Source organism: Schistosoma haematobium, chromosome 5 (genome assembly GCF_000699445.3).
Source record: "Schistosoma haematobium chromosome 5, whole genome shotgun sequence".
Lineage (NCBI taxonomy): Eukaryota > Metazoa > Platyhelminthes > Trematoda > Strigeidida > Schistosomatidae > Schistosoma > Schistosoma haematobium.
This window is the reverse complement of record NC_067200.1, coordinates 21,969,056-21,996,444: the sequence shown is the minus strand read 5'-3', so window position 1 is coordinate 21,996,444 and position 27,389 is coordinate 21,969,056. Positions and strand designations below refer to the sequence as shown.

Here is a 27,389-nt window from a genome sequence, read left to right as displayed (position 1 = left end):
AACAATTAGTTGGAATTCAGTGATTAGTGAACTGTATTATACATCATATGTTATCAGTATTAATGGTTAGATACTGTTCTTACTAACATGTTATCCACTTTATTGATGATAAAATTCTTAGGGAAAACTTATGTATTTAGATGAACATAATGCTCTTAGTCTTACAACTGATATTTGTAACAATAATTGCTGACAATTTAATAGTTGAGTTCATGAGTCGATTGAAGTTAGACCACCATAATAAACACTGGGAGCACTAAGCAGCCATTGCATCCTATTGTGGGACTCATCAGCAGTCCGCATCCACGATCCTGCACGCACGGTTCGAACCCAGTACCTGTCGGTCTCACGCGTGAACGCTTAACCTCTAGGCCACTGAGCCGGCCGGCATCCAACGGTGTTTATGTCTTACTTCAACCCTCAATCTGATAATAATCATCATGTGCTCACTAATGACTGGTTTCAAGAGATATTTCCTGGAGTTCTAGTGAGAAGCTGTGATCATTGGAATTCAACAGTATCTGTTGTAGGGCAGTTACTCACTGGACACAATGGTGAACGTTTGTGAGATTTCGTGGATTAGTTGAAGTTAGACTTCAATATCGATAGACACCGGTCGGCTTAGTGGTCTAGAGGTTAAGCGTTCGCGCGGGAGACCTAAGTTTCTGAGTTTGGAGTCCATGCGCGAAATCATGGATGCGCATTACTGAAAAGTCCCATACTACAAGAAAACAGCCATCCAATGCTTCCAGGTTTTACATGGTGTTCTAACTTTAATTGACATATGAATTCAATTATTAAAATTGTTAAAATCTCCACAATCTGACAAAAATTATAAAATAAATTGAGTATTGAATAGAAACTCATTAATAAATATAATTTTATTATACCTTAATGAGTAGAAAAATTGTATTTCATAACTTAATATAAACGACATCTTGCACTGAAGAAGTGCCTTACATTAAGTTACGAAACGTAATAAATGAATTTTTTCCGCCCATTGAGTTATATATATATATATATATATATATATATATATATCTTTTATTTGCAATCAACATAGCATATGCCAAGGACAGGGTTGGATAGAGAATGATGGTGGTCGACCTAAGCTTCTCCAAGAGGATGAACAGGTGTTAGCAAGTAAGAAAGTAACCAACATATCATAACTGTAATTTTCCATTGACAACAATCAACAAATAAGAAAACCAGCTAACACACCATATCTTCATTCTATATTATTCATTAAAATAATACTCAAAATCAATTACTCTTTGATATTGGCTATTGGAAAAACAAAGGTAGAAAAGATTTAAATAATCCACAACAAATGTGCTATATATAGAGAGAGAGATAATTGAATTAGCTTCATCTACATTCAACTAATGTTTATATATAATAATAATAATCATACATTATCCTATCTACCATTAATATCATTAAATATTACTATTAACAATCATTATACATTACAATTCAGTAGTATATATACATCCTACATTTGATTATTTTTTTCTTCTCTTCTCTAATGGAAGCGGATGATTAGATAATAAATAAATATAAAAAAAAAGAAAGAAGTAAATAAAGTAAGATAATGAAAAAAGAAATTAAATCTGACATGATAAATAATGATTATACATGGATGACATTGTGTTAATGCATTATAGTATTTCTTTCTTTCTCTTTTTTTATTTTTTTTTATTTTTACTTGTTCAACACATTCAATGAATTCATTTAAACAAAAGATTATGAATCCTTCATATAAAATGGAGAAAAATAAATATGTAGAATTATAAACTAATCATAATAATAATACTCATAGTAACAATAATGTTCTCTAGTAATATTGTTGATATGTGAGTTTATTATTATTATCTCCCTTTCTGTAGCAAAAAGAAAAAAACAGATAGGCGTTAACGATAAAAATAAAGATTAAAACACTGTAAATAATACATGATTTCAATAATAAAACAAAAAAAGTATGACTAATGTAATGAAAGGGTGAATAAATAAGAGAAAATGTAAAAGTGTAAAATATAATTGGAAGTTATAATTATATAAAGTCTGATTGAATTCGTTAGTAATAATAATAATAATGTAATAGCCTGGTAGTTATAATGACTATCTATATTATAACTTGTGCCCAGTGTCTTATTAATGTATAATGTAATGATATCGTCAAGTAGAGAACAGTAATTTATCGACCGGACCAATGACGCATAAAACTTGTACGAGCAGTCTAGAGTAGTTATTGGTCTTGCTTCATGCCTAGCCCTGCCTGTTGAGTCGAGAACATCAATATCAGCCACTGTGATATTGAAATCATTTATTTCAAACATACTGGGTGTATATATATCAACCAAACAGATCACATCGTACCATAAAAATAAAAAATACACATTTGTACAAGATTCAGGAAAAAGTGGATATGAATGTGAGAGATAGTAATAGATAGACTGGACATGAATCACAGGTCAAACGAAAGCTTATAATAAAAGGAACATGCATATGCACAGTTTAGTTACTTAACAATTATACAATACAAATATAGGTATAGTATTGGTCCAGAAATAGATCCCAACACTTACTATTCATTATTCTCATCAGGATATAATAATCTATTACTACAAAACACCATAAATAGAAATGAACGGACTATTTATGACTATGATTCAATTTTGTAAATATATAATTCACATTATACTCATTAATCTTCATATGAAGCGACTGATATTGATAAAAACCTCTAAATCTATGTTTCATGTCAGGTGGTATTCACTAGCAAGGGATGATTCTACAAGATAAAAATTAATGTGACTCTCAAAGATGTTAGTACTGAGTTTTAGGTGAAGAGATTGAGTTCCTCCTCATATTTAAATCTTGATACTAATTGGGAATTCAGAAGAAAATGATGTGGTGTTCATTCATATATACTAGATGTCTAGATATTCCCATTGGTGTTTAGGACTGGGACTGATAAATGTCTGTTGGCAAATGCGTATCCTGAGCAGATTGACTCGATATTGCCAATAAGTCACAATCAATGTAAGTAGAGATGGAGGGTTAACTCATTGGCTAAGCGGTAATGCAATAGCGTTGGTAGCGAAAGACACTGGGTTTAACTCTCAGGACGAACGCCGACTCTCGCGTCCAGATTCACCCGACCAATGTATCCTAAATAGGACGAAATGTGCGTCCCGGATTCCACTGCTAACCACCGTCTGCCTATAGTGTGGAGTTGGTTTAGTTATAATCTCGTTTAAACTTTTTAAATAAAAATAACTTTGATTACTACCCAATCGTCAGTCAGTTTAATTATCTAATAATTATTACGTAATCTACCTTATCATTATTTAATTCCATTAATCTCTACAATTATCACACAATTTATGAATTTCACTAAATTATTACACTACCCAACCTGGACTAACCCCCTTTTTGACCTCTGACCTGTTTCTAGCATATATATATATATATATATATATATATATATATATATATAAGTTATTATTGTAATCCAGTGATTTACACTCATTTATGTCAATTGTTTTCAGACTATCTCCATGTAAAAAAATTCTATCACAATTTTGGTTTGTAAGCAGCTGATGAGAAACCTCGAAATAATACGAATTCATACTATTCTGCATCAATGTTTGTTCTTGCTCTATTTAAATTCATAAAGGGAACCAATTACATGAAATATCTCAGTTTTACAGGAAGTTAGTTGTAGCTCAGATGAGTTAATTGTTTTTGTTTAGATTCAAGTTCGAAAACACCAACTAATATTTCCAAAGTTCCATCAACACTACTTACTAGAAATAATCGTTACCAGACTTTGGCTTCAATGTAATTATGTATTATCTTCAAACATCTGACTTCAAAATTATAGTTACCTGACCCCTGAAGTAACTCCGCCTGGAGCCCCATTGAGGGCAGACTGCCGGTCCCAATCCCGAATAAAGAAGTAGGGTTAAGCATGGAGTTAGCGACCCCATAGCATAGAGAACCAACTCACTAAAAAACGCCAACCAGAAAAAATTATTCAAACCATTTAAACTCTGACCTGGGAGTCAGAAGATCCTCATTTAGAAGAGTTATGACGCCTCATGGTGAAAGCCGAGTTTCTTCGGATGTCACGAGGCTGATGCCCTTTTTGACAACCAGAGCAAGCATTTATTTAGGTACATGGAATAATCGTACGATATGGGGGACTGGGAGAGTCTTCCAAATTACTGTAGAATCCCTTGAAGTATCATGTAAGAACACGTTTATATGATCCAGATGAATAAATGCTAAGTCAAAAGAATACTCCTACAAATTTATCAATTTAAATAAAGCAAGAACAAATATTGGTGCAGAATAGTATGAATTCATATTATTTCGTGGTTTCTCGTCAGCTGCTTACAAACCAAAAAATGTGATAGAATTTTACATTGAGATAGAGTGAAAACAAATGACATAGATGAGTGTAAATAACTGGGTTACAATAATAACTATATATATATATATATATATGCTAGAACAGGTCAGAGGTCAAAGGGAATTAATTCGGGTTGGGTGGTGTAATAATAGAATTGAATAATCATAAGATAGGTTACGTAATAATAATTAAATAGAATATGAAAAGTTAAGATAATTTAGGAGGATCAGGTGGTGGAAATGCGTAAATAATAATGTGGTTTAAGAATTATGTAATAGGGGAGGAATATAAATATTTTAAAATAAATAAAAATAAAATAATAATAATAATAATAATAAAGGGTTACCAGGGTAGTGATAAGCTAATTAACGTCTCTTTTTGAATGCATAAGTCAGGTTTAAGTTTTTTGATCATAATAGCTTCAGCAAAACGGAGGGTGGTCGTACTTCTTTGTCTATTGATAACTTTGAAAGCATGAGGAATGTCGATGGTGTGCCCGGTGTCAAGTAGATGTCGAGCTATTGCACTGTTGAAAGCCCTGGTCCCACGCAGCCTCAAGTTTTTTGGAACGTGCTCAGAAATGCGGACATGCACTCTTCTCTCAGTTCTTCCAATGTATGTGCTTTGGCACGTACATGTAAATTGGTAGATGCAGTTGGAGCTACTAAGAAAAGAGGGCTTGTCGATTTTGGTTTGTTGAAGTGAGCAGTTCGTTTGCCATACTGTCATAAGTTTTGCTGCTGGGTAGGTGACTTTCAACGCAGAGTTTATTCTTTGATTGATTATTCCAGTGATTTCATCACCTTTGAAACGTAAGTGTAAAAAACAGGTTTTTCTTTCTACTCCATCGTATTTTGTATGAGGATTGCTTTTGGCATATTTCTGGATAAATTTCAATGGGTATTCATTATCGCGTAGAACATTAGTAATCAGATTAATTTCATCATTAAGGTATTCTTTTGAACAGATTTTTTGAGCGCGGTCAAAAAGGGTTCGTACAATACCCTTTTTGTAACTCATTGGGCAGAAACTGTGGTAATTGAGATAAAGACCACTCCAGGTATTTTTATGGTGAATATGTCTATGTAATTTACCATCAGATGTTCGTCGGATCCCAACATCGAGGAAATGGAATTTGTCTTCAGCTTCTTGTTCCATAGTAAACTCTATGTCCTCGTGTGCTTTATTAAATAGATCGAGTAGCTTAATGGCGTGATCGTGATTGTTGCAGACGAGGAATGTGTCATCAATATATCTGCAATACAGTGTAGTACCATCGATTACGTGCTTAAGCTTTTTTTGTTCTAGGTTTCCCATAAATATATCGGCAAGGATCGGGCCCAATGGGCTACCCATGGCAACTCCATCGATTTTGCGGTAAAGGATATTATTGAATTGAAATTGTATGTTTTTTGTACATAAGAAGAGAAGCTGTTTAAAATCATGGATTGGTAGGGGTAGAAGTTCAGGATAATCACATATGATCTCTATCGTTTCTTCAAAGGGGATGTTTGTGAAGAGCGATGAGACGTCAAATGAAACCATAAATTTATCGGAAACATTTAGGTTGTCGAGTTTTTGTACAAATTCAAAACTATCTTTTAGACTGTAAGGTGTTAGTTTCTTTCGTATTGGTTCAAGGCACTTTGTCAGCCAGCGGGCGAGTTTATGGAAAGGCGAATTGGCCATGGATAATATTGGTCTAATCGGGATATTGGGCTTGTGAGTTTTGGGTAGGCCGTATAAGTACGGTAATTGTGATCCTTTAGGTTTAAGTTCATTGTATGTATGATTATCTATTAGATTTCTCTTTAGAATTAATTCCTTTTGACCTCTGACCTGTTCTAGCATATATATATATATATATATATATATATATATATATATATATATATATATATATAGTTATTATTGTAACCCAGTTATTTACACTCATCTATGTCATTTGTTTTCACTCTATCTCAATGTAAAATTCTATCACATTTTTTGGTTTGTAAGCAGCTGACGAGAAACCTCGAAATAATATGAATTCATACTATTCTGCACCAATATTTGTTCTTGCTTTATTTAAATTCATAAAGGGAACTAATTGCATGAAATTTATCAATGATTATTAACAAGTTTCTAGTATATAATTTGATAATAATGCCAAATAATAGAACTCATAGCAACATATTCATCAATATTATATTAATTTAATATCTTATTGAATTATTGAAATATTATCTATTAAATTGATTATTAATAAAATCAATAAGTTGATGAATAACTTTTTCAAGGTCAAATTAGAAATTGACCACACTGACTATTAATATTTCATTTTTATACATAGTAAATTATACTACTTATTATCTCATTTTATTTAGTAATCATTAATATTTAACTATTTTTTCTTTCAATGGTTAAAACCATGAGTCAGTTAAAGCTAGACCACCATGGAACACCTGGAAACACTGGACGGCCGCTTCGTCCTATTGTGGGACTCCCCAGCAGTTCTCATCCACGACCTCGCACCCTGCGAGTTTCGAACCCAGGACCTACTGGTTTCACGCCCAAGCACTTAACCACTAGACCACTAAGCCGGCATCCGACGGCGTTAATGTCTAACTTCAACTAATCCACGAAATTGAGCGACACATTCACCACTGTCTTCGGTGAGTTACTATCTCACAACAGACCTAGTTGAACTCGACTTGTCACTACTTCTCACTAGAACTCCATGATATAGCTCGTGAAGCCATGGTGGTCTAGCTTCAACTCACTCATGATCTTAACCATTGAAATTACAACAATCTCCACAAAACCCATCTGATATTTTTTCTTTAACAATTTCTTTCTAGGAAAAAAATAATTTATAAATTAAATATACTTAGTAACAGAAATTCATTTATATAAAAGTTTATAATTTTTTTTAAAATATACTAATTGGCGCCAGTGTCTAGGGATTAATATTTAATATATGATCATAGCAACTAACCTTTATTTCATATAGATACATTGATTGATTTAAAATTGAAATTTATACAATCAATCTTTGATATCCATATGATTATATATACATATAGGCTTATTTTATCGCTTAAATTGGGGAAATGTAATCCACTAATTCAGTTTAGTCTAATTTTGCTTTTTTTCAAATAAGTTTAAATCAAATGAATGACTTCAATTTGTGCATTGAAATTATTATTACATAAATACGAAGCACCTATATAATTGAATGTGAATTACTGTATAAATACAAACTGGAGACAGTGTACTACGATTAAAAGATCAGTTAATAAAACCGATGGTTACGCATGTGTTTTATACATATATGCATACGCCTGTTACTCCCAAAGAAGCATAGGTCACCGACTAGCATTCTCCAACCCTGGAGCCCCTCGAAGGCCACTGCCGGTCCCAAGCCCGTATAAAGGAGGAGGGTTGGGCATGGGATTAGCGATGAAATCCCGTAGAAAATTAACTCGCTAAAAAAACGCTAACAAGAAAAAACGATTTATACGTATTTGTTTAGATATTAAATATGCTATTCATTCAGGATTTAGGAGGTCGTAAATTTGATTTCAATGGGAGAATAATGCATAAGCAATTGTGAGGATTCCTACACTGGAACGAAATGTTCATTCACTGCTTTCAGAATTTCAATAATAATCTGAATTAGATATGTTTGAATTATTGAAGAAACTCAATAATTTTCTAAATCTCCACTCATCATGAAATATTATTTACATTTATTTTGTTCTTGCTATTTATACATTTTATCAAAGTTTAGTACTACGTCAACTGAATAGCAGTTTCAATCAAAAGTTATTCAATGTATACCTAGTTATATGTATATTGGTCTAAATTGCCACACCTTACTCATTAGCACAACAAGATGAACACCGGATTCATAGTAGTTAATTCAATGGTGATAATATATCAAAGAAAGATTGCATATAAGGATACAATACAGGAAGATATATGCTGTAGAAAGAAAGATATAAAACGATTTTAATCTCACGGTTTGAGGGAAGACAGAGAGTGTATACACCTACACCACTGTGATCGATTCTGAGCCATGTCACCAAGAGTCTACAATTTTTGGTTACGATAGTCACGTGGACCTCAACCAAGTAGTCTGCATCTACCAACATAGCTCAAACTAGAAGTTAATAACTTCAAGATCATCTTATGAAGTTATAAATATGTAACATAGAGATGTGTTTCATTGGTGAATTTTATATTCTAAATAGTTAAATTATAGTCACATACAAAAACTTTTACAAACTAATACCTATTTTATTAATACATCAAATATCTATTTAAATACGTTGGTTAAGCCATAAACCTACTTATCTGTAAGATGATATGACAAGATAATAATCACTGTATGACTTATATGAGACTGTAAGCTTATTATGTGTTTAGTTAAAAATCGTCGACTACAAATAAAAAAGTTTATAAATATATACTGAAATTTGACCCCAGATTAAAAGATTACCGATGGTAAAGTATATACAAGATGAAAAGCTGAACAAATAATAAAAGGGTACAATGAACAGCGATATATTCTGCCCCCGCACTTCTATTTTAAAACATTGAAATAATAAATAATAATAATAATACCATGATATCAACTACATTCATTGGTACGATACACTATTTCGATAAGAGATCATAAATCTTTAAATATCTTTGGATTTTCTTACTAACTGCTTGGTTACCATGCTTATTACACCTAAAATACTGCAGGAAAAAGAATAATCAACTATATCGTTCTCAAGGTATTATATTACTGGGATGCTATAGTACTTAACTCTATGGTTTATAATAATAAATTTAACCTTTATGTCAGTAACATAAGTGAGAATTAAAGTGCTCATACTAACCATAACTGATTAGCTTGATCACTGATTAAAAAACTATGTTTGTATGGTGTGAAAAAAATCCATCAGTTACTGGGACTTGCACTATTGAGTCAAAGAATTAAGCTGCATTAGTCAAACGGTAAGTTTTGATGGTGTATGGTCATTTCGAAAGCCCGTAAATTCACAAGTCTTCATCTGGTATATATATGTACATATCCGTTCGTACAATTTCTCAGAGACTATACCACTCATCTCTAGATCAATGTCTTGGTAGGTTTAAACTGCAAGAAATGTAACCTTGATTCTATCAGTGGTACACACTACATGCATTGATGTTGTGATTCAAGAAGCAGCATATGTTATAAGGCTACGACCAGCTATGGAGACCGGTAAACTTAATAAAACATAATCAATTCTAAGCATCTGTCGTGCTCGTTGCATTCTCAGACTATTCAGCGAGGCTATGATGAATTAATGAAGTTAAGAATGATAGGTTTTGAATTTTGATGCGAAATTCATTCATTCATATAATCAAATATCAGTTTGGTATCGATATTAGTTTATGATGAAAACCGTTCATTTAATTCTTAATCCTTAACTCTAACTATAAATTCCAATCTTAATTTATAATTCTATCTGACTTTAGTATGTAAGTGAGCCGTCTCAAAGTCACTATTGCGCTGTTCAAAAGTCATCCATAAATTATAGTCTACCCGATTAATTCTGTATGTCTGTACTGTGCTAAGCTAGTTGTATTAGTTTGCTGGAAGTTTAATAGTCTACCATTAAAATAATAGGCAACATAGAATCATGATTTGATTCCAACGAAATGGATGATAAAAAGCTATCACATGTAAGGATAGCACTATTAATTTGAGTACTGATATGTTGGTGTTTTTACTTATCCATTTTACAAATAATTTTATCTAAATCATTATATGTGAAAATTATATTTGAAATATTCTCAGCGATTGAAATTTAACTAATTCCAACGTTTCGTCCAGCTAAACTGTCTGGATAATTTTGATTTTGATTACTACCCTGAAGAAGTCCAGACAGGTTAGCTGGACGAAACGTTGGAATTAGTTAAATTTCAATCGTTGAGAATATTTCAAATATAATTTTCACATATAATGACTTCTCTATACTCGGCGCTCAATTACTGTCAAACTATTCATTCTAATCTTGACGAATATTCGTGTAAATTTGATCTAAAGTTACATTTTCTCATATTTCCACTAAATAAATATTATACTCCACGAGATGAATTATTATGAATAAATGAAATATATTTGAACACAATTTTCATCTGTTTTCTAGAGTTCATCATCATCAGTGCAATAGACCTAGAAGAAATCTATTGATTCCTAACTAGATATAGATTCTTTCTTTTTGACTATATCCTTACATAAAATCTTTCCTTTATATATTACACCATTGAGTGAACTACTTCTATGAATCCGATGTTCATCTTGTAGTGCTAATGAAGTGTGCCAACTTGGAGCGATGTATATATGTGCCTGATCTTACGTTGTAACTGACTGACTAATAGATAAATATCTCCCCTGATAATTAAGTAGTAACCAATGTCCTATATGTTTCATCTGATTCCAAATCGATTCATCAATTGTTTTCATATAGTTAGTTATATTATTAATTTAGCATAAAATTTATAAATTAAACTAGAACAAAACTTGAATAAATTAAAAATGTTTATTTTATAAATAAAACTTACTTGTGTTGTTTGATTTATTAACAATATTGATGATGCACATGAATGAAACATTGAACCAGCAACTGATTTTACAACTCCTTCAGCTAATTTAAGTAATGGAATATTAGGTAATTCATCATTATCATTTTCTAATCCATGATTTTGATTAGCTGTATTAAATGCCATATTGAATACAAGTTGATGTAATATACCAAATATCATTATAGTTAGTTGACGATGTGCTATAGTTAAATCTTTAAGTATACTTTAAAGATTTTTGAAGAAAAAATAAACAACAGAAAAACAAAGATTAACTTCTTAAACAAATATGAATAGTGACTAGCATTGTAATGCAGTTTTACGCGCGTTTCGTCCTGTTTAGGGCACATCAGATGGATGGATCTGCATCCCGGAGTTGATATTCACTCTGAGACTCGAACCCAATACCATTCGCTTCAAACGCCATCGCGTTCTTCAGTTAGCTACTGAGTCCTGATAGCCACTTGCTTATGTTTATACAAGTAAGACAACACCAAGTGAATTTAAACATTAACTTAGGTAGTATACATTTTGATATAACATTTCATCATTGTTTACACATATCACATTAAATATCAATCCATCGACTGTGATAAGCATTTCAACAATGTTAGGAAAGGGTATTAACATAAATCAGTGATAACGTAACAAAATGAATTTCAAAGGAAGATCAACAGATACTAAGTATCATAGTACTATCACTCAAAGCATTTGAAAGACTACAGATTTTGTCAGAGTAGTAGCAGAATTGTAGAAAATATCATCTGCTCATAATAAGTGAATATAGAACAGTGATAATAAAACTTCAAACAATTAGTTGCCTTGATAAATCTTGATAATTATCAGTATAAGGGTTGTGGAGTTTATTACGCTTCTGATTGAGATCATGAATCGATTGATGTTAGACCACCATTGGAAAACTGGTAGCAATGGACGGCCATTTTTTTTATTGTGGGACTCCTCAGTAGTGCTAATCCACGACCCCGCCCGCGGTATCCGAACCCAGGGTCTTCAGTCTCGCTCGTGAACGCTTAACCTACTGGACTAGTGAACCAGCATCCAGTGGTTTTAGTGTCTAACATCAACCAATCCACGAAATTTCGTGATCTTCCATTGTACTGAGGTAGATACCCATCTCTGCCCGACACGGATCTCGTGATCGCAATGAAAAACTTAATAATCTCCACAACCCCTATAATGATAATTAACATGTGCTCACCTTAGGTTACCAACGGTGGTCTAACATCAATCGGTTTATGATCTCAATCAAAAATCTGGATAATCCGACGAGAAAATGAAGATTATATGATAAACTTGTGAAATACATTTAAAACAATCTGATTATAAATACACTTGGTAACGAAACTATATATGAATCATAACAGGTCAATTAGACAAATTAAAAGATAAACGGAAACAAAGATAATAATAATAAAGTTCACTATGGAAAAACATCGTTGGAAAATCAATCAATATTACCAGAGTAGATTAATGGTAAAAAAGAAACAAATAGTTTTTGAATACATAAAGGGAGAATTCAATTTTCGTATGGTCAAGGCTTTGATAAACCTTAGTATAATCCTTTGAAAACTTTTGTACAAAACTACAATGGCTAATTTGATATTAACAATGTGAATAATCTTAACCAAATATGTCGCAATAGAGGAAGAATAAAAATTTATTACGCCAATAATTCTGGATTAAACATATACAAAATTTCTAAATATAGAATCTTAGGGAATATGAAGAACGAATCGATCTAAAAGATTGTGATCAATTCCGAACCATTTCAATTAACATTTCTAAACATCGGTTATAAAAATTATTATATCTTAAGAGAAAACTCTGTACATTTCAACAAATAAAAATCAACAGTCAACGACTTCATGAACTAATGGAACAACTCAATTTGAAAGTAATCAGCTTCATTACAACCTGATCACAAGTCAACCAACATCGTACATTGAGTTTGGCGATTGTTGAGCTTGCATAATACATATCCCAATCAAATTAGTCAATACAGATTCTCAATCTTATCAACTAATTCACCTTCTTATGAACTTAACAGATACGTCATGACTTACTTACGCCTGTTAACCCCCAAATGGAGCATGGGCCGCCGACAAGCATTCTCCAACCCACTCTGTCCTGGACCTTTTCTTCTAGTTCCATCCAGTTCTTGTTCATTCTTCTCAGGCTTGTCTCCATTTTTCGGCCTCATGTATTCTTTGGTTTTCCTCACCTCCTTTGGCTTTGAGGGCCTGCCTTGTGACGCAGTTGGGTGCTTTCCTCCATGTGTATCCTATCCACTTCCAGTGCTTCTTCCTGATTTCTTCCTTCGCCGGAATATGGTTTGTTCTCACTCACAGCAGATTGTTGCTGATAGTGTCTGGCCAACGGATCCGATGTATTTTGCGTAGGTAACTCTTAATAAACATTTGTATCTTCTGAATGATGGCTTTCGTTGTTCTGCAAGTTTCCACCCCCATACAGTAGAACTGTTTTGACATTTGTATTGGTATTGGTTGACAGTTGTTCTGAGTTCCAGATGTGCTTCAGTTGTAAATATGCTGCTCTTGTTTTGCCAATCCGCGCCTTCACATCTGCATCAGATCCACCGTGCTCGTCAGTGATGTTTTCCACATATGTAAAGGTTTTTAGATCCTCAAAAGCTTCTCTGTCAAGTGTGATTCGATTGGTGCTTATTGTGTTGTATCGGAGAATCTTGCTTTTCTCTTTGTATATGTTAAGACCTACTGTTGCTAAGGCTGCTACTACACTGATCGTCTTCTCCTGTATTTGTTGTTCCGTGTCCGATAGAAGAGCCACGCTATCAAATTCTTTCTCGTAGTCAATGAAGTAGATGTAAAGTGATGAATTCCATTCGACTAATTGTTCCACAATGATCCGTAGTATTGCAATTCGGTCTGGTTTTGAGTTGAAACCTGAAAAAATAGTTCTTAAAACAAACTCCGCCTGCAACGCCTGTGGGGGATCACTGCCGGTCTCAATCTTGGATAAAGGAGGAGGGTTATGCATAGGGTTATCGAATCTATCTCGTAGAAAACTAAAGCGCTAAAACAAAATGCTAACCAGAAAAAATCATTCAAAACCATCATAATAAACATTATCATATTTCTTAAAATTGTATAAAACTCACTTTTGAAAAACTTGTACACGTTCTATATCCACTGGAGTTAATTGATAGATTTGTTTTATTGAACCATATGAAAATAATAAATTCACCGTATTAGATTGTTGAGTTGTATCAATATTTGTAATAACGATAGCACGTCTTATTACATCATTGAATTGTTCTGTATATTCTTTATTTGTATAATATACATTCTTGTTATTATCATTTAAATTTGTTTCATCTAATACAGATATTAATGGTGAAGTATTTGTTGATTCAGCTAATTCTAAGAGTAAATTCTCTGTGTTATTATCAATTTCTAAATTAGATGTATCATGATGATGTATTATAGATGTTTTACATATTGTTTTTAATTGATTATTATCATTTAATGGTTGTTGTGTTAATAAAGCAGTACGTAATAGTTGTTTTTCACCTTTTAAACCAATTAAACCATTTGGTATATTAAATAATACACGTTTAGCAACTGTTGCTACAGTATGAATATTATAATCTTTCCAATCAATCATTTGATCCGATGCAAAACGTTGTAATATATGCTATGAAAGAAAAAAAAGAAAACAGGGAAGTACAATAGTTATACTTAAATAATAATTTCAATTCGATTTATCTTAATAAAAATCATAGATGGATAGTGCTTAGTAGTGGAATCCAGGACACAAGTTTCGTCTTATTTGGGACATGTCAGTTGGATGTACCTACATCCCAAAGTTGATGTTCACTCCTCGTACGTCCAGCTAACGAGTCCCAAATAAGATGAAACGCGCATTAAACTGCAATCCATTGTTAGCCACTATCCATCTTTGTTTATAATACTTGTGACTTAAGTTAATATCGAGACGATCCACACACGATGCACATATGCCAACATGAGACTAATCGATTGCAGTCCTAAATAACAATGGGAAGATACAAGTAAAACAACATCAAGTGAATTTAAAATGAATCATATTTCATACATTTAAACAATTCTGATATAATTGAGAATGATTAACTCACTTTTACGAGGTGTTCGAGTATTGATTGAAACTAGAAATACTGAACATTAAACTTAAACTTTATGGTTTAAGCTTGATGTTCTGCAATCCTTCGTAAGTCTTTGGCTCGATCTCCGATGGGATCTTTGACACTTAATACTGAATAGATATATACTAGAACAAAATAAATATCCATTACTTTTTGAGTTTCTGTTTTATTATACCAAATAAAGTCTGTCTATTATATAAAGCGATAAATTTAACTGTCTTCATAACCTTACGTATTAGCAAACATTGTGTTGTCACTAATGCTTTTTGGTATTGGCATGGCATGACATCTGCTCAGGGTTTATACGCACACCCGTGGAACGCTTCACACTTTACTCTCTCCCAAATCCACACTAATGCCTTTGAAATCAAGTTACAGTTGGAAGCAATAAATAGGGAAATTTAGTCACGTTTAGGTTGTGACATACAACACCGATAAAAATGAATTTGAATGTAAGTAGTTCCATATATGAAAGCAACAGTCATTCTCATTAGCCCTTTAAATGAAATCAGTCAATAATGTATGCTATCTACAGAGATGTATATATATAACTGCTTATATTCAGTGTAAACATTCACATTAGTATTTTACTTAACGTAAACAAATAACAGTATCCATTTCATGTTGAAATTGAAAGCATCATTAATCACTTTATCTACAATATGTCTATTATCATCTCTTTCGATTTTTCTATAAATCAGTTTCATCTATAATCCCTTTATGTTATTACTATTATTATTATCAGTAGTATGATTATTAATATTAGTAGAAATAATTTATTTTGTGCAGATTCAACAGACTAAATGTTAAGTGGTCTCTGCTGAATTAAAGGTCACAGATTCGATCTCCAGTGAATGGGACGTAAATAATTACTGCGAATGAGTCCTATACTAGGGCGAAACATATATCCATTCCTTCTTGATCTTCACTGGTTGCTAACGTTACGCATTTACTGCGAATAAAATTTGTCGATTCCAATAGTTTCATTACTTATTGACCACTTAATATATAAAAGACATTCTCTCAATCAAAATTAATCCGATGTTAAGACGAAGCATCTGTCCTAGTTTTCAGTGACTGCTTGTTACAGTCAGTCCGTGTTGTAAAACTGTCAATTCAACAACCTTTACAAATCGCGTATTACTTCCTTACGCCTGTTACTCCTCGTGGACGAGCATAGGCCGCCTACCAGCATTCTCCATCCAACCCTGTACTGGGCAATCCTTTCCAGCTCTTTCTACTTGCTATTCATCCTTTTCATATCAAACACCGTACACTAATGATAATGATGTTTTTTAAGAGATAATTCCTTTTGCTCTAGTGAGAAGCGCTAACTAGAAGAGTTCAGTCATATAGAGAGTTAGGCAACTACCAACCACTGACACTAGATGATGATCGCTGTTTCTCGTGAATGCATTAGAAATGGAGATACAAATTTTCAGATTTTAACTCAGAAATCTAAAAGTTAAGAGCTTCCCACTAGTCTTGAAGGTCCTGAGTTTTATCCTCAATGGAGTCGTGTATGTAAAATGGTAAGGAATTCCTTACTGAATATTTCTTTTACTATGATCCACCAGTAAACATCACTCTCAAGTAAAAGAATTTTCTCCAATTTACACTTGATTTAAAATAATTTACTGATAAAATTTATACAACTGACATGAAATAATTAGCAAAGTCTACATTAAAATACTGAAGTTTACATACCAAGATTGATTTCAATAAGCTGTTTCGGTAAGACTATAATTTATGGACGACCTTTGAGTGACGCTAGATTGACCCGAAGAGTGTTCACCTAATAACTACAACCAAAGGAGGCTTATAAACCTGTGTGAGGAATTAAAATTCTGATTTAAAGTTGATGGTTAAGGTTAGGAATTACATTAAGCATCAGCTATAATGTAAAAACTCAATTTATCCATATGGATGAGTGTATTTCGCGCCAAAATCTAAGACCTGTTATCTTATATCTGATTGGTTCATCCATGAATTATAGTATCACGACTGTTTCTTCTTAGAATTAGATTAATCATTAGTCTTTATGAAACATTCTATACAGGATCAATTAGAGTAAAGTTTATATTGAATCATTTGTTCTATTAAAATGATCAATCAATCTTTCATTATTACTAAGTTTATACAAAATATGTAAACATTTTTGCAATGGATTGTGTATAGAAGACAAGTTGTGAACCACAACATACAAAGAAATTCGAACATTTCACTTCTATTTGGAGTTTGTACTGATAATGTCGTTCAGAAGAATAATGAAAGCTTCATAACTAAACCATCTAGCTCAGTGAACAAAACTTCATCAAAAACAGGGAGTAGCATCTTGAATATGTTCAACTTCATAACCATTCACATTACTTTAAATCATCTAATAGATATCAATTACAAATTAACTAATCGCCTACTTATTTATGCCTATTACACCTCGTAAAGGAGTATAGGCCGCCTACAAATTAATTAATTCGTTTACAAAAATTAAATAAATAAATAAATTAGATTATAGATTATCTACATAAAACTTTTAATGAATGTATCCATTTCAACCTTATTGATAGATTGGAAACAAACAAAACAAACAAACATCAAAAATTATCTGGTAAAACTCAATAATGTTTACTAAATATTGTCCTTAAAAACGGTCAATGAATGGCATATTCAAAGGAAATAAACATGATAATAACCAGTAATAAATGAATTAACGTTAAAATATTAATCAATAAATGGATAAATTTTGATTGAGTTCTCCACCCTCTCTCCCCAATATAGAAAAGTTATAGGGAAATAAAATTTAGTTTCAGAAGGGGTTTTGTGGAGATTTTAATAATTTCAGTAATTGAGATCATGAGTCAATTGAAGCTAGAATACTATGAAAAACCTGGAAGCATTGGACGAAACGGATGTCCAATGTTTCCAGGTTTTCCATGATGGTCTAGCTTCAACTGACTCATAATTTCAACTATTGAAAATTCAGTTTATCAGTTAAATATACATAGCTTATAGTAAATCTGGCAAGATTTATAAGATTTTCAAGTGAGATTCTAATTTATGGACAACCTTTTGAGCAACGCTAGACTAACCTTGAGAGTATCCACTTAATGACCAGAACCAAATGACGATTATAAACCGGTGTGAGGAACTACAATTATGGTTTACAATTGATGATTAATGTTAAAAATTAGATATAGGGAGTTTTCACCACGAACTGACATCAGCTATAATGACAAAAGTTTACTTATCCAAATAGATATAGGAATTTCGCACCAAAATCCAAGACCTGTTATCTCATATATATAAAAATTGTTGCTCTGGTTGTTAGAAAGGGCATCGGCCTCGTGACTTCTGAAGGAAGTCGGCTTTTACCACGAGGCGTCATAAGTCTTCTAAATGAAGACTTTCTAACTCCCAGGTCAGAGTTTAAATTGTTTGAATTATTTTCGCTGGTTAGCGTTTTTTTAGCGACTTAGTTTTCTATGGGATGGGGTCGCTAACCCCATGCACAATCATCCTTTATCTGGGCTTCGAACCGGCAGTAACTCTAGAAGAGTTACAGGCGGAGTTCCCTAACTTGTAATCCTGAAAGAAAGCGGTAAAGAGGAAGGCCAAAGAACACATTACGTCGCGAAATAGAATCAGATATGAAAAGGATGAATAAAAAGTGGGAAGAGCTGGAAAAGATAGCCCAGGACAGGGTTGGATGGAGAATGCTGGTGAGCTGCCTATGCTCCTTCATGAAGAGTAACAGGCGTAAGTAAGTAAGTTACTTCAATGTAAATTACAAAAACTATCTATCATATATGTATATATAACTAGGTCTTTTAAACAATACTACTTACTTTAATTTGAGCAATATTACCAGGTCGTCGAAATAAATCTTTTGCATAAACACCTTCTTGTGCTAAATATAGAAATAAATTAAATACAGGTATAGGTATAACACATTCTTCAATAAATTCATGAATATTTTCATCATTATTATTAGTTTGAATTGTTTTGTTGGTTGAATTTAATAGATCTTGTTGATATGTAGATTGTGTATATATAGGATCAATTGGATTATTAGAAATGATAGTTGTTGTTGCTGCTGTTGTTGTTTGCCAATTATTATTATTATTATTTATTATAGTTTTTTGTTGATTTGATGATTTTATATTCCATTGAAATGGACAATGTGTTATCCAACGTGTAATAAATTTAGAACACTGTAAACTAATTGATTTTTCAGTAGTATCATTCATCGAAATACATGTTTTTACTGTTGATATTGGTAATGTTGTTGTTGGATTAGTAGTAATAATATTAGTAGTATATGGATGTGTTAAATTGTATTGATAAGATGAAGTTGTTACATCTAACATCTTATTATCACTTAGTTGCTATTCATTTAGGGAAAAAGAAAAATAGAAGAAAAAACGTTTAACATGATTAATTCAAAAAATTGCTCTTCACTGAATATAGAATTAAGTTTAAGTAATAAACATATTGATGTGACTATAATTTATGGATGACCTTTTGAGCAACGCTAAAGCGACCTTGAGAGTGTCTACCTACTTACTAGCGCGTCTCGTCCTACTTGAGATTTGTCAGCTGAAAGTGCATGCATCTTAGAGTTGATGTTCACTCTGAGACTCGAACACAGTACCGTTCACTTCAAACAACATCATGTTACCCACTGATCAATTACAGTCTTAACCATCAATGGTAAGATTCAAGTAGATAATGTCAAGTGAATTTAACCGATTGAATAGTTTTAAGCCAATGTAAATAAGTTATTTTTTAAGGTATACATAGTGAGATTATAATTTATGGACAACCTTTTGAGCGACGTTAAAATGATCTTGAGAGTGTCTGCCTACTTATTAGAGCTAAATGAGGGTTATAAAGCAGTTTGAAGAATAAGGATTATGACTTCAGTCGATGGTTAGAGTTAGGAATTCGATTTAGGGTTCTTATCACGAACCGACATCAGCTATAATGCCAAGATTCTATTTAGCCAAATACGGGAATGGATTTCTCACCAAAATCTAAGACTTGTTATCATAAATCTGAATGGTTCATCCATAATTTATAGTCTCGCTAAAATATTTTGCTAATTTTACGAATCAAAAATATTAGACCTATCAATTTAACCTTGAATGTAATAAGCGTTTTCAGTCAGTCAGCTACAGTGTAGGACCAAGCCTATATAATGTATCAGTTCAAGTTATTATACTTCATTAGCACAACACGTTAAACACTATATTCATAGAATTAGTCAAGTTTTATTTTTAAAAATGACTGTATACAACAAATTTCCTATTTCATTTTTGTAAAGATCAATTTAACTTATATGCTGTATTTGTCACAAGTCGTTACTGATATAGTTCATATATATTAGGAATGAAAAATGTTCTCATTGATTACATTCATCAATGGTTATGTTACTGTTTATCGATAAATTGAAGTTAAACCAATGAATATTGACTAATTGTTTCTAATAGACAGGTGATTCATCTCAATAACTGATAATTTTGCGTTCGATCCCTGGTAGTCTTGTGGGTGCACATTTATTAGGAGGAGTAGTTATCTTGTATTCCTTTGTTCTGAACAGTATGCAAAATGGGATCAAATTGTAGTGAAAACATCTTAGGTATTTGTAATATCACAGTATCTAATTTCATAATGTCAAATAGACTGACAACTGAGTGGGATTTTTGAGGAACTAGAAGAATAATACGAATAATATATTTGTAATATGTTAATGAGTTTAATTTGTTTAATATGGTTGTCATTTTTTTAGCAAGATTTTTTTCTACGGGATAGGGTTGCCAAACCCATGTCTAACCCTCCCCCTTTACCCAGACTTGAGACCGGCAGTAACCATAGGAGAGCTACAGGCGTAGAATTGTTTCAATTTCATGATTTACTATAGATTATGCATTAATCTATATATCTAAAGTAGTAACTTACACAAAATTGTGAAAAATAATAAGTTCCATTTCCTAATCACTGAAAAATTACATACGTATAGTCATTATTATTATTATTATTAGTGATGACGGAATACCTTATGTTCAATTTATTTCAATTTATTCAGTCAAATAATGGTTGTAATACACATTTCATTTACAGTATTGTACTGTAAGAACTCCATAATTCACGTGTACACTCTGGTTAAGGTAGCGTAACTTTAGTCAAGAGAACAAGAATACAAATAATGAAAGAAATTAAGAAATAACGACGGAAAGAAGGAACAAAAGAGAGAGATAGAAAATCTACATTTCAAAATAACAATTCGGCCAGACAAAAACATAGCACAAATCCATGAAGTTACTGACAAGTAAAGTGAGCCATGTTGGTAGATGTAGATTATCTGGTTGGGATCAGCGAAACGATAGTAACCAACGGTTAGAGACTTTGAATGACATATGGCTCAAAATCATGTGTGATGGCACAGGTGCTTCCATTTTTGTGCTCTACCAAATTCTAATCTTCTGAATTCTTCATGTCCCTTTATTTTTACTCTTTCCAAATTTATTTCACTCGACTATACTCCTTGAATAACATCTTCAAACCCTAATGTTTCTGATTACTGCTTATACTCTTACTACCTCTACCACTATGTGATTTGAATTGACAACTGCATGTCTGTGTTAATATGATATGACAACTTGGACTGATGTGCATACGTACAAAGTTTCACATTGTTACTGACTGACTGATGAGAAAAGTTCTTATAGGTTACATAAGTTACATATTCTTACTACTTCAATGATCTTATTCTACAAAGAGAAAAAAATGGGATCAAATCTACATGATTCAAAGTTTTCTTCATTTAGACAATGAAGCATTTCTGAAATACTTATTACAATCAAAGAAACGACTGTATAAAAAACATATTTCTAGATTATTCATTGATCATCTTATAGATATTACTTTTCTTCATCATCTACTACTACTACTGATATACTTTATTATTTGTCTGTAGATTAAACCTAGTCATCTTATTTACAATACTTAATGATTCATTGAATACATTCTATCTAAAAATTGTATATATATAGAGATAGATAGATATATACATCTATTGTATTAGATAGACAACAAAACTAGTAAATATGTAGAAATACTAACATAAATGGAAGAAAACTGAAATATGGTAATTGATAAACGGTGTATATATCTATACCAACTTCTTTTAAGGGTTTGCTAACGTAAATATCAATCTAGTCATTTCAATAGACTTCTAACATTACTTATTACTTATTACTTCTAGTACACTACGTAAGAGGTGAATAAAAGGTCAATAAAATAATCTATTCAATGTTTAATACAATAAAATTAAAAAAGAAAAAAAAAGGATGAGGCAACAACAACAACAAAAAAGAAAATATATCAGTGAATAAGGATAAAGAAGAAAGATAGAAAGTGAAACTATCGACTTATGTCTTATAGATATATATTGTGTTTTGGGAACCTTATGAAAGATATGGCAGGAAAATTGTGTGTGCGTGTGTATGTGTATGTGCAGTATGTATGTATGTATGTATGTATGTACATATGTGAGCTTATATTTTTGGTACATGTAACTAATAATAATTAGGATAGAGAAAAGATACAAGATATTAGATATTCGGTTATGTAATGCAAAATTGATTCCTTCGTTTTTTTGTAATCACATAAATAGTTATATCTCTTTATACCGTTTAAATATTGAATAAAATGACAATAATAAAATGGTTGCTATGGCGATTATTTCAATTTGTTGACAATGATTTGTCATTAAAGAACTAATATCCATCAAATCAGATAACAATAATTTCATTTTGGAATAAAGGATTCATCAGAAGTTTACATAGTAAAAGTTAAGAATTTCAGATTACATAACGATGAGGATATTCACTTTCATTCATATCATCACAATCTAACAATTTATAACATAACATTATAATCTGATTAAAGAAATGGAAATATGTGAGGATAGTTCATGAGATGAACTTGAGTAAGCCTTAAGAAGCTCAAAAAAAAGCTGAAGATATTCCATCCAATCAATTTTTGGAAGAATATTCTAGAATTCTTACATGGAGTTTCCCTATTTAACAAAGGCTAATAACCCTCTGTATGTGTTTTTTTACTAAAAACTAAATACTTGACAGTTTTATACTGTAATTGATATTGTTGAGTACAACATTCCTTTCATTTGTTTTCTGTCTTTTCATTTGTCATTTGGGAATGTTCTAACGTTCAACTGGTCAAGTTATATGCAGTATATTAAGAATCTAAGCTCTAGATAATAACAATTTAAATTAAACCTAATCTATTATTTGTAAAGGTTAATTATACATATCACATATGACATTTATCACATCGATAGTTTTTACCGAATTCCAATACTCTAAAACACTTGAATGAGTGTTTATAATACAGTTTCATTTCTAGACTGATTCATTCTTTTTAGAAATTAAGTTAACTATTAATGAATTTCAAAAGGAATTAAAAGGAATACAACTTAACAACTTATTTGAAAGAATATTTAGAATATTCAATATTAAATGGTTGGAGTCCGTGAGAGACGATAGCAACCAACGGTTAGAGACTTTGAATGACACATGGCTCAAAATCATGTGTGATGGCACAGGTGCATCTACACTTTGTGTTCTCCCAAATTATAATCTTCTGAATTCTTCATGTCCCTTTATTTTCTTCTCTTTCCAAATTTATTTTACTGGATTATACTCCTTGACTGACACCTTCAAACCCTAATGTTTCTGATTACTGCTTATACGCTTACTACTTCTACCACTATGGGATTTCAATGGACAATTGTATCTGTATGCTACTATGATATGGCAACTTGGACTGATGTACATAAGTACAAAGTTCCATGTTGTTACTGACTGACTGAAATGGATTCTATTCATTATTGATAACAAAGATAACTTTTATAAACCAATGTGTACACTTACTATCATTTCATTATTTAAATGATAGATATTGACATTTTAATAGTAACCGTTTTACTATTCTATATATATGGCATAGTTTAGTGAACTCTTACATTCATATCCCCTAACAACTTAAATAATTTACATAATTTTGAAATAAATTTACTATTATGATATAAACTAAATGGAGAAAATAACATATATTGTAGAAACAAAGCTTGAATATTAGTTAAACAATAGTAAAATGTAAAGTTTCAATAACAATAGAAATAGAAACCTCAGCACGGATTTGAAAAGCTCGTTTGGCTTTCGCCGACTTGCATCACCTATGGCGAAGGAGAGATATCTGACGAGTATACTGCGCGGCAGTTCGTTTTTTTGCATTATGGCTGCGAAACGTGGCTCACCGGGTAAGTAGTAGTGAGGTTGGATGCACTTCATGAAGGAATTTCGGTAAATCGGCTAATGAAGTTGTGAATCTTCATAGACTGACATGGTTGGACCACATGTTGCATATGCCTGAACACAATGCTGACTAGTGTTGGGGATGGTTGGAAGAAAGTTAGGGATAGCCAAACCAAAACGCGGCATCAGTCACTGAAGTAACTAACTTCTAGTATATGCCACGTTGGTAGATGCAGACTACACATTTGTGGTCCGCGTGACTATCGTAACCAATGGCTGAAGACTCTTGGTGACATGGCTCAGAATCTATCACTACGGTTGAGGTGTATAGACTCTCTGCCTTTCCTTAAACTAAGAGATTAAAATCGCTTCATATCTCTTTTTCTACCAACTCATTCACTCTTCATGTACTATGTCCTTATATGATATCTTTTTTTATAAATTACCACCTCTGAATTAACTACTTTTATGAATCAGGTGTCCATGTTGTTGTGTTAATGAGGTATGGCAACTTGAACCGACAGATCAATCGCAGTCTTAAATAACAATCGGAAGATACAAGTAAAACAACACCAAATGAATCTTTAGTCCATTGTTTGTTTCGTTTAAATTAACATTTTAAAAATAAGAAACTTACTGGATTCTTGTTATTATCAAGTATATCTGTACATGAAATACAAACTGACATAGTTCCTGGTTGTTTTGTTTGAATATTTTGATTTTCTTCTGTTGTTAACGGCGATAATTGCTTATTTTTTGTAATTGATGACAAATATTTCTGCTTTTTAATAGATTGATTATTTAAACAGGTTATAACGGATTCATGACATATAATACAAATATTATTACTATTACTAGGAAATTTTTTAGTATTCTCTTGTACAAGATTAGTTGTATATGAGAACGGATAATTGTCAGTAGAGGTACATGAGAAAAATCTTCGAAATAATGACATAATCACTACACATCTCCATTCAAGAATAGTTGAATGGATGGACAGGATGATGAAAGTGCTAAAAAAGAATAAAGTAACAGAAAAACAGGTAAACAAATTTGTCATAGGTTAATCTCAGTTGATGTAACACTACAAATTAGAGGGTAATAAATAGCTAGTTTGTCATAGTATGTTACTCATCAACAATATTCACTCATGGTGTTGATAGGGATCGAATACAAGACAACCAGGCCTCTCAGAGGACCACTGGAAAAAGGAATACTAAAGTGAAAAGCTATTTGTGCTATTTTGTTCTCAACTGAGATCAGTCTGTGACGAATATAACTTATAGATTATTATTGTCAAACTAATGATCAGTAAAACATCATTTTGATTCAACGGTTGTAAAGATTTTTCTCCACTTAGATTCACTGATACAAAACTGAATGTTTCTGCTAAGAATCATTGGTCTGTAGGTTCATTTTCGTTGAAAATAATCGGAATTGGAGTACTTTAAGACCTCACAAAATATTTGTAACTCAAAGATGAACATAAAACTGTGTTCCGTCATTGTGTTATATTTAATTTGTTATCGAGGCATATTTTTGAGTACTTCGAGGATAGACATTACTCACGTACATACGCCCGTTACCCCTCGTGATAGAGCACAGACTGCTCACCAACATTCCCCACCCAACTTTGTCCTGAGCAATCCTTTCCAGTTTTTTTCCAGCTGCTATTCATCCTTTTCATGTGTACCTCCAATTACCGACGCAATATGTTCCATGATCTTTCACTTTTTCGTTTCTCCGCAGGATTCCAAGAAAGCGCTTGCCTCGTGATGCAGTTTGATGATTTCCTCAATGCATGTTCTATCGACCTCCAAAGTCTTTTCCTAATTTCCTCTTTAGATGGAGGCTGGTTTTTTCTCTACAACAATGGGCTGTTGCTGATGGTATACGGTCAATGAACATCAGATATCTTGTGTAAACAATTGTTTATAAATGCTTTTACTATTCGATGACTGTCGTGGTAATTCTCCAAGTTTCAGCTCAGTGCAGTAGGACAGTCTTGACATTTATGCTAAGGAATTCTTACTATGATGTTGTCTGACAGTTGTTTTGAGTTCCATATGTTCTGCAGAGGTAGGAACGCTGCTCGTGCTATGCCAATCCTCGCCATTATGTCTGCATCAGATTCTCCTTGTTTACTGATGATGTTCCCTAGATATGTGAAAGTTTCGACCTCTTCTAGGGCTTTTCCATCTTTGTCTGCAGCTCTTACAGGGTTACTCCCGGTTACAAGCCCGTGCAAGGAAGGAGGGTTGGCAATGGATTCAGAAACCTCATCCTGTAGAAAACCACCTTGCTGAGAAAACGCTGACCAAAATAAATACTTTAAAGTATAGACATCAGATGGCACTAAAATTTCTTAATGAATATTAGCCCTTGGGTAATTTGAGTAAATGCGCCTAGGAATCGATTATATTAATATCAAGCGGTAATTAACTCAGTCTACTGAAAACCAGCACTACGCATATAACATAGTGGATAGTGTTGAATGTTATAAAACCCATTTAATTATGAGATTACTTTGAAGAAAGACAAAAACTAAAACTAATTCTTAATAAATTATCTTTCGATTTCAGTCTTAAGGGGTAACGATTAAGAATTGTATGTAAAGTAATTTCATATGATATTAGTTAAAATACTTACTAAATGCAAAGAATTAAATTTGTTCAATACTGCCCTAACCGAAACAGCATACACCATAATGAGACGACTCAATGGTTACTTTCTGTATCGCGATTTAACTGCTCTTTTTTTTTTGTTGAAATGTCCTTAGTAAACTTAAATTCCTCTTCAAAATAGAATATACTACTGTTACCACGTGTTGCAGTTCAATATGTTC

General features: G+C 32.3%; 1 protein-coding gene across 1 annotated transcript in view; it reads right to left on the bottom strand.

Moving 5' to 3' along the window:
• The window catches only part of MS3_00009380 (uncharacterized protein), a gene marked incomplete at its 5' end in the record, with an annotated part of 37,968 nt that extends 12,469 nt beyond the window's left edge, over nucleotides 1-25,499 (bottom strand). The window contains 4 exons of the mRNA XM_035733930.2: nucleotides 11,006-11,249; nucleotides 14,184-14,719; nucleotides 19,052-19,591; nucleotides 25,182-25,499. Coding sequence (XP_035590256.1) covers nucleotides 11,006-11,249; nucleotides 14,184-14,719; nucleotides 19,052-19,591; nucleotides 25,182-25,499 — 1,638 coding nt within the window. The remainder of the gene's footprint in view (nucleotides 1-11,005; nucleotides 11,250-14,183; nucleotides 14,720-19,051; nucleotides 19,592-25,181) is intronic.
• Nucleotides 25,500-27,389: the final 1,890 nt, after the last annotated feature.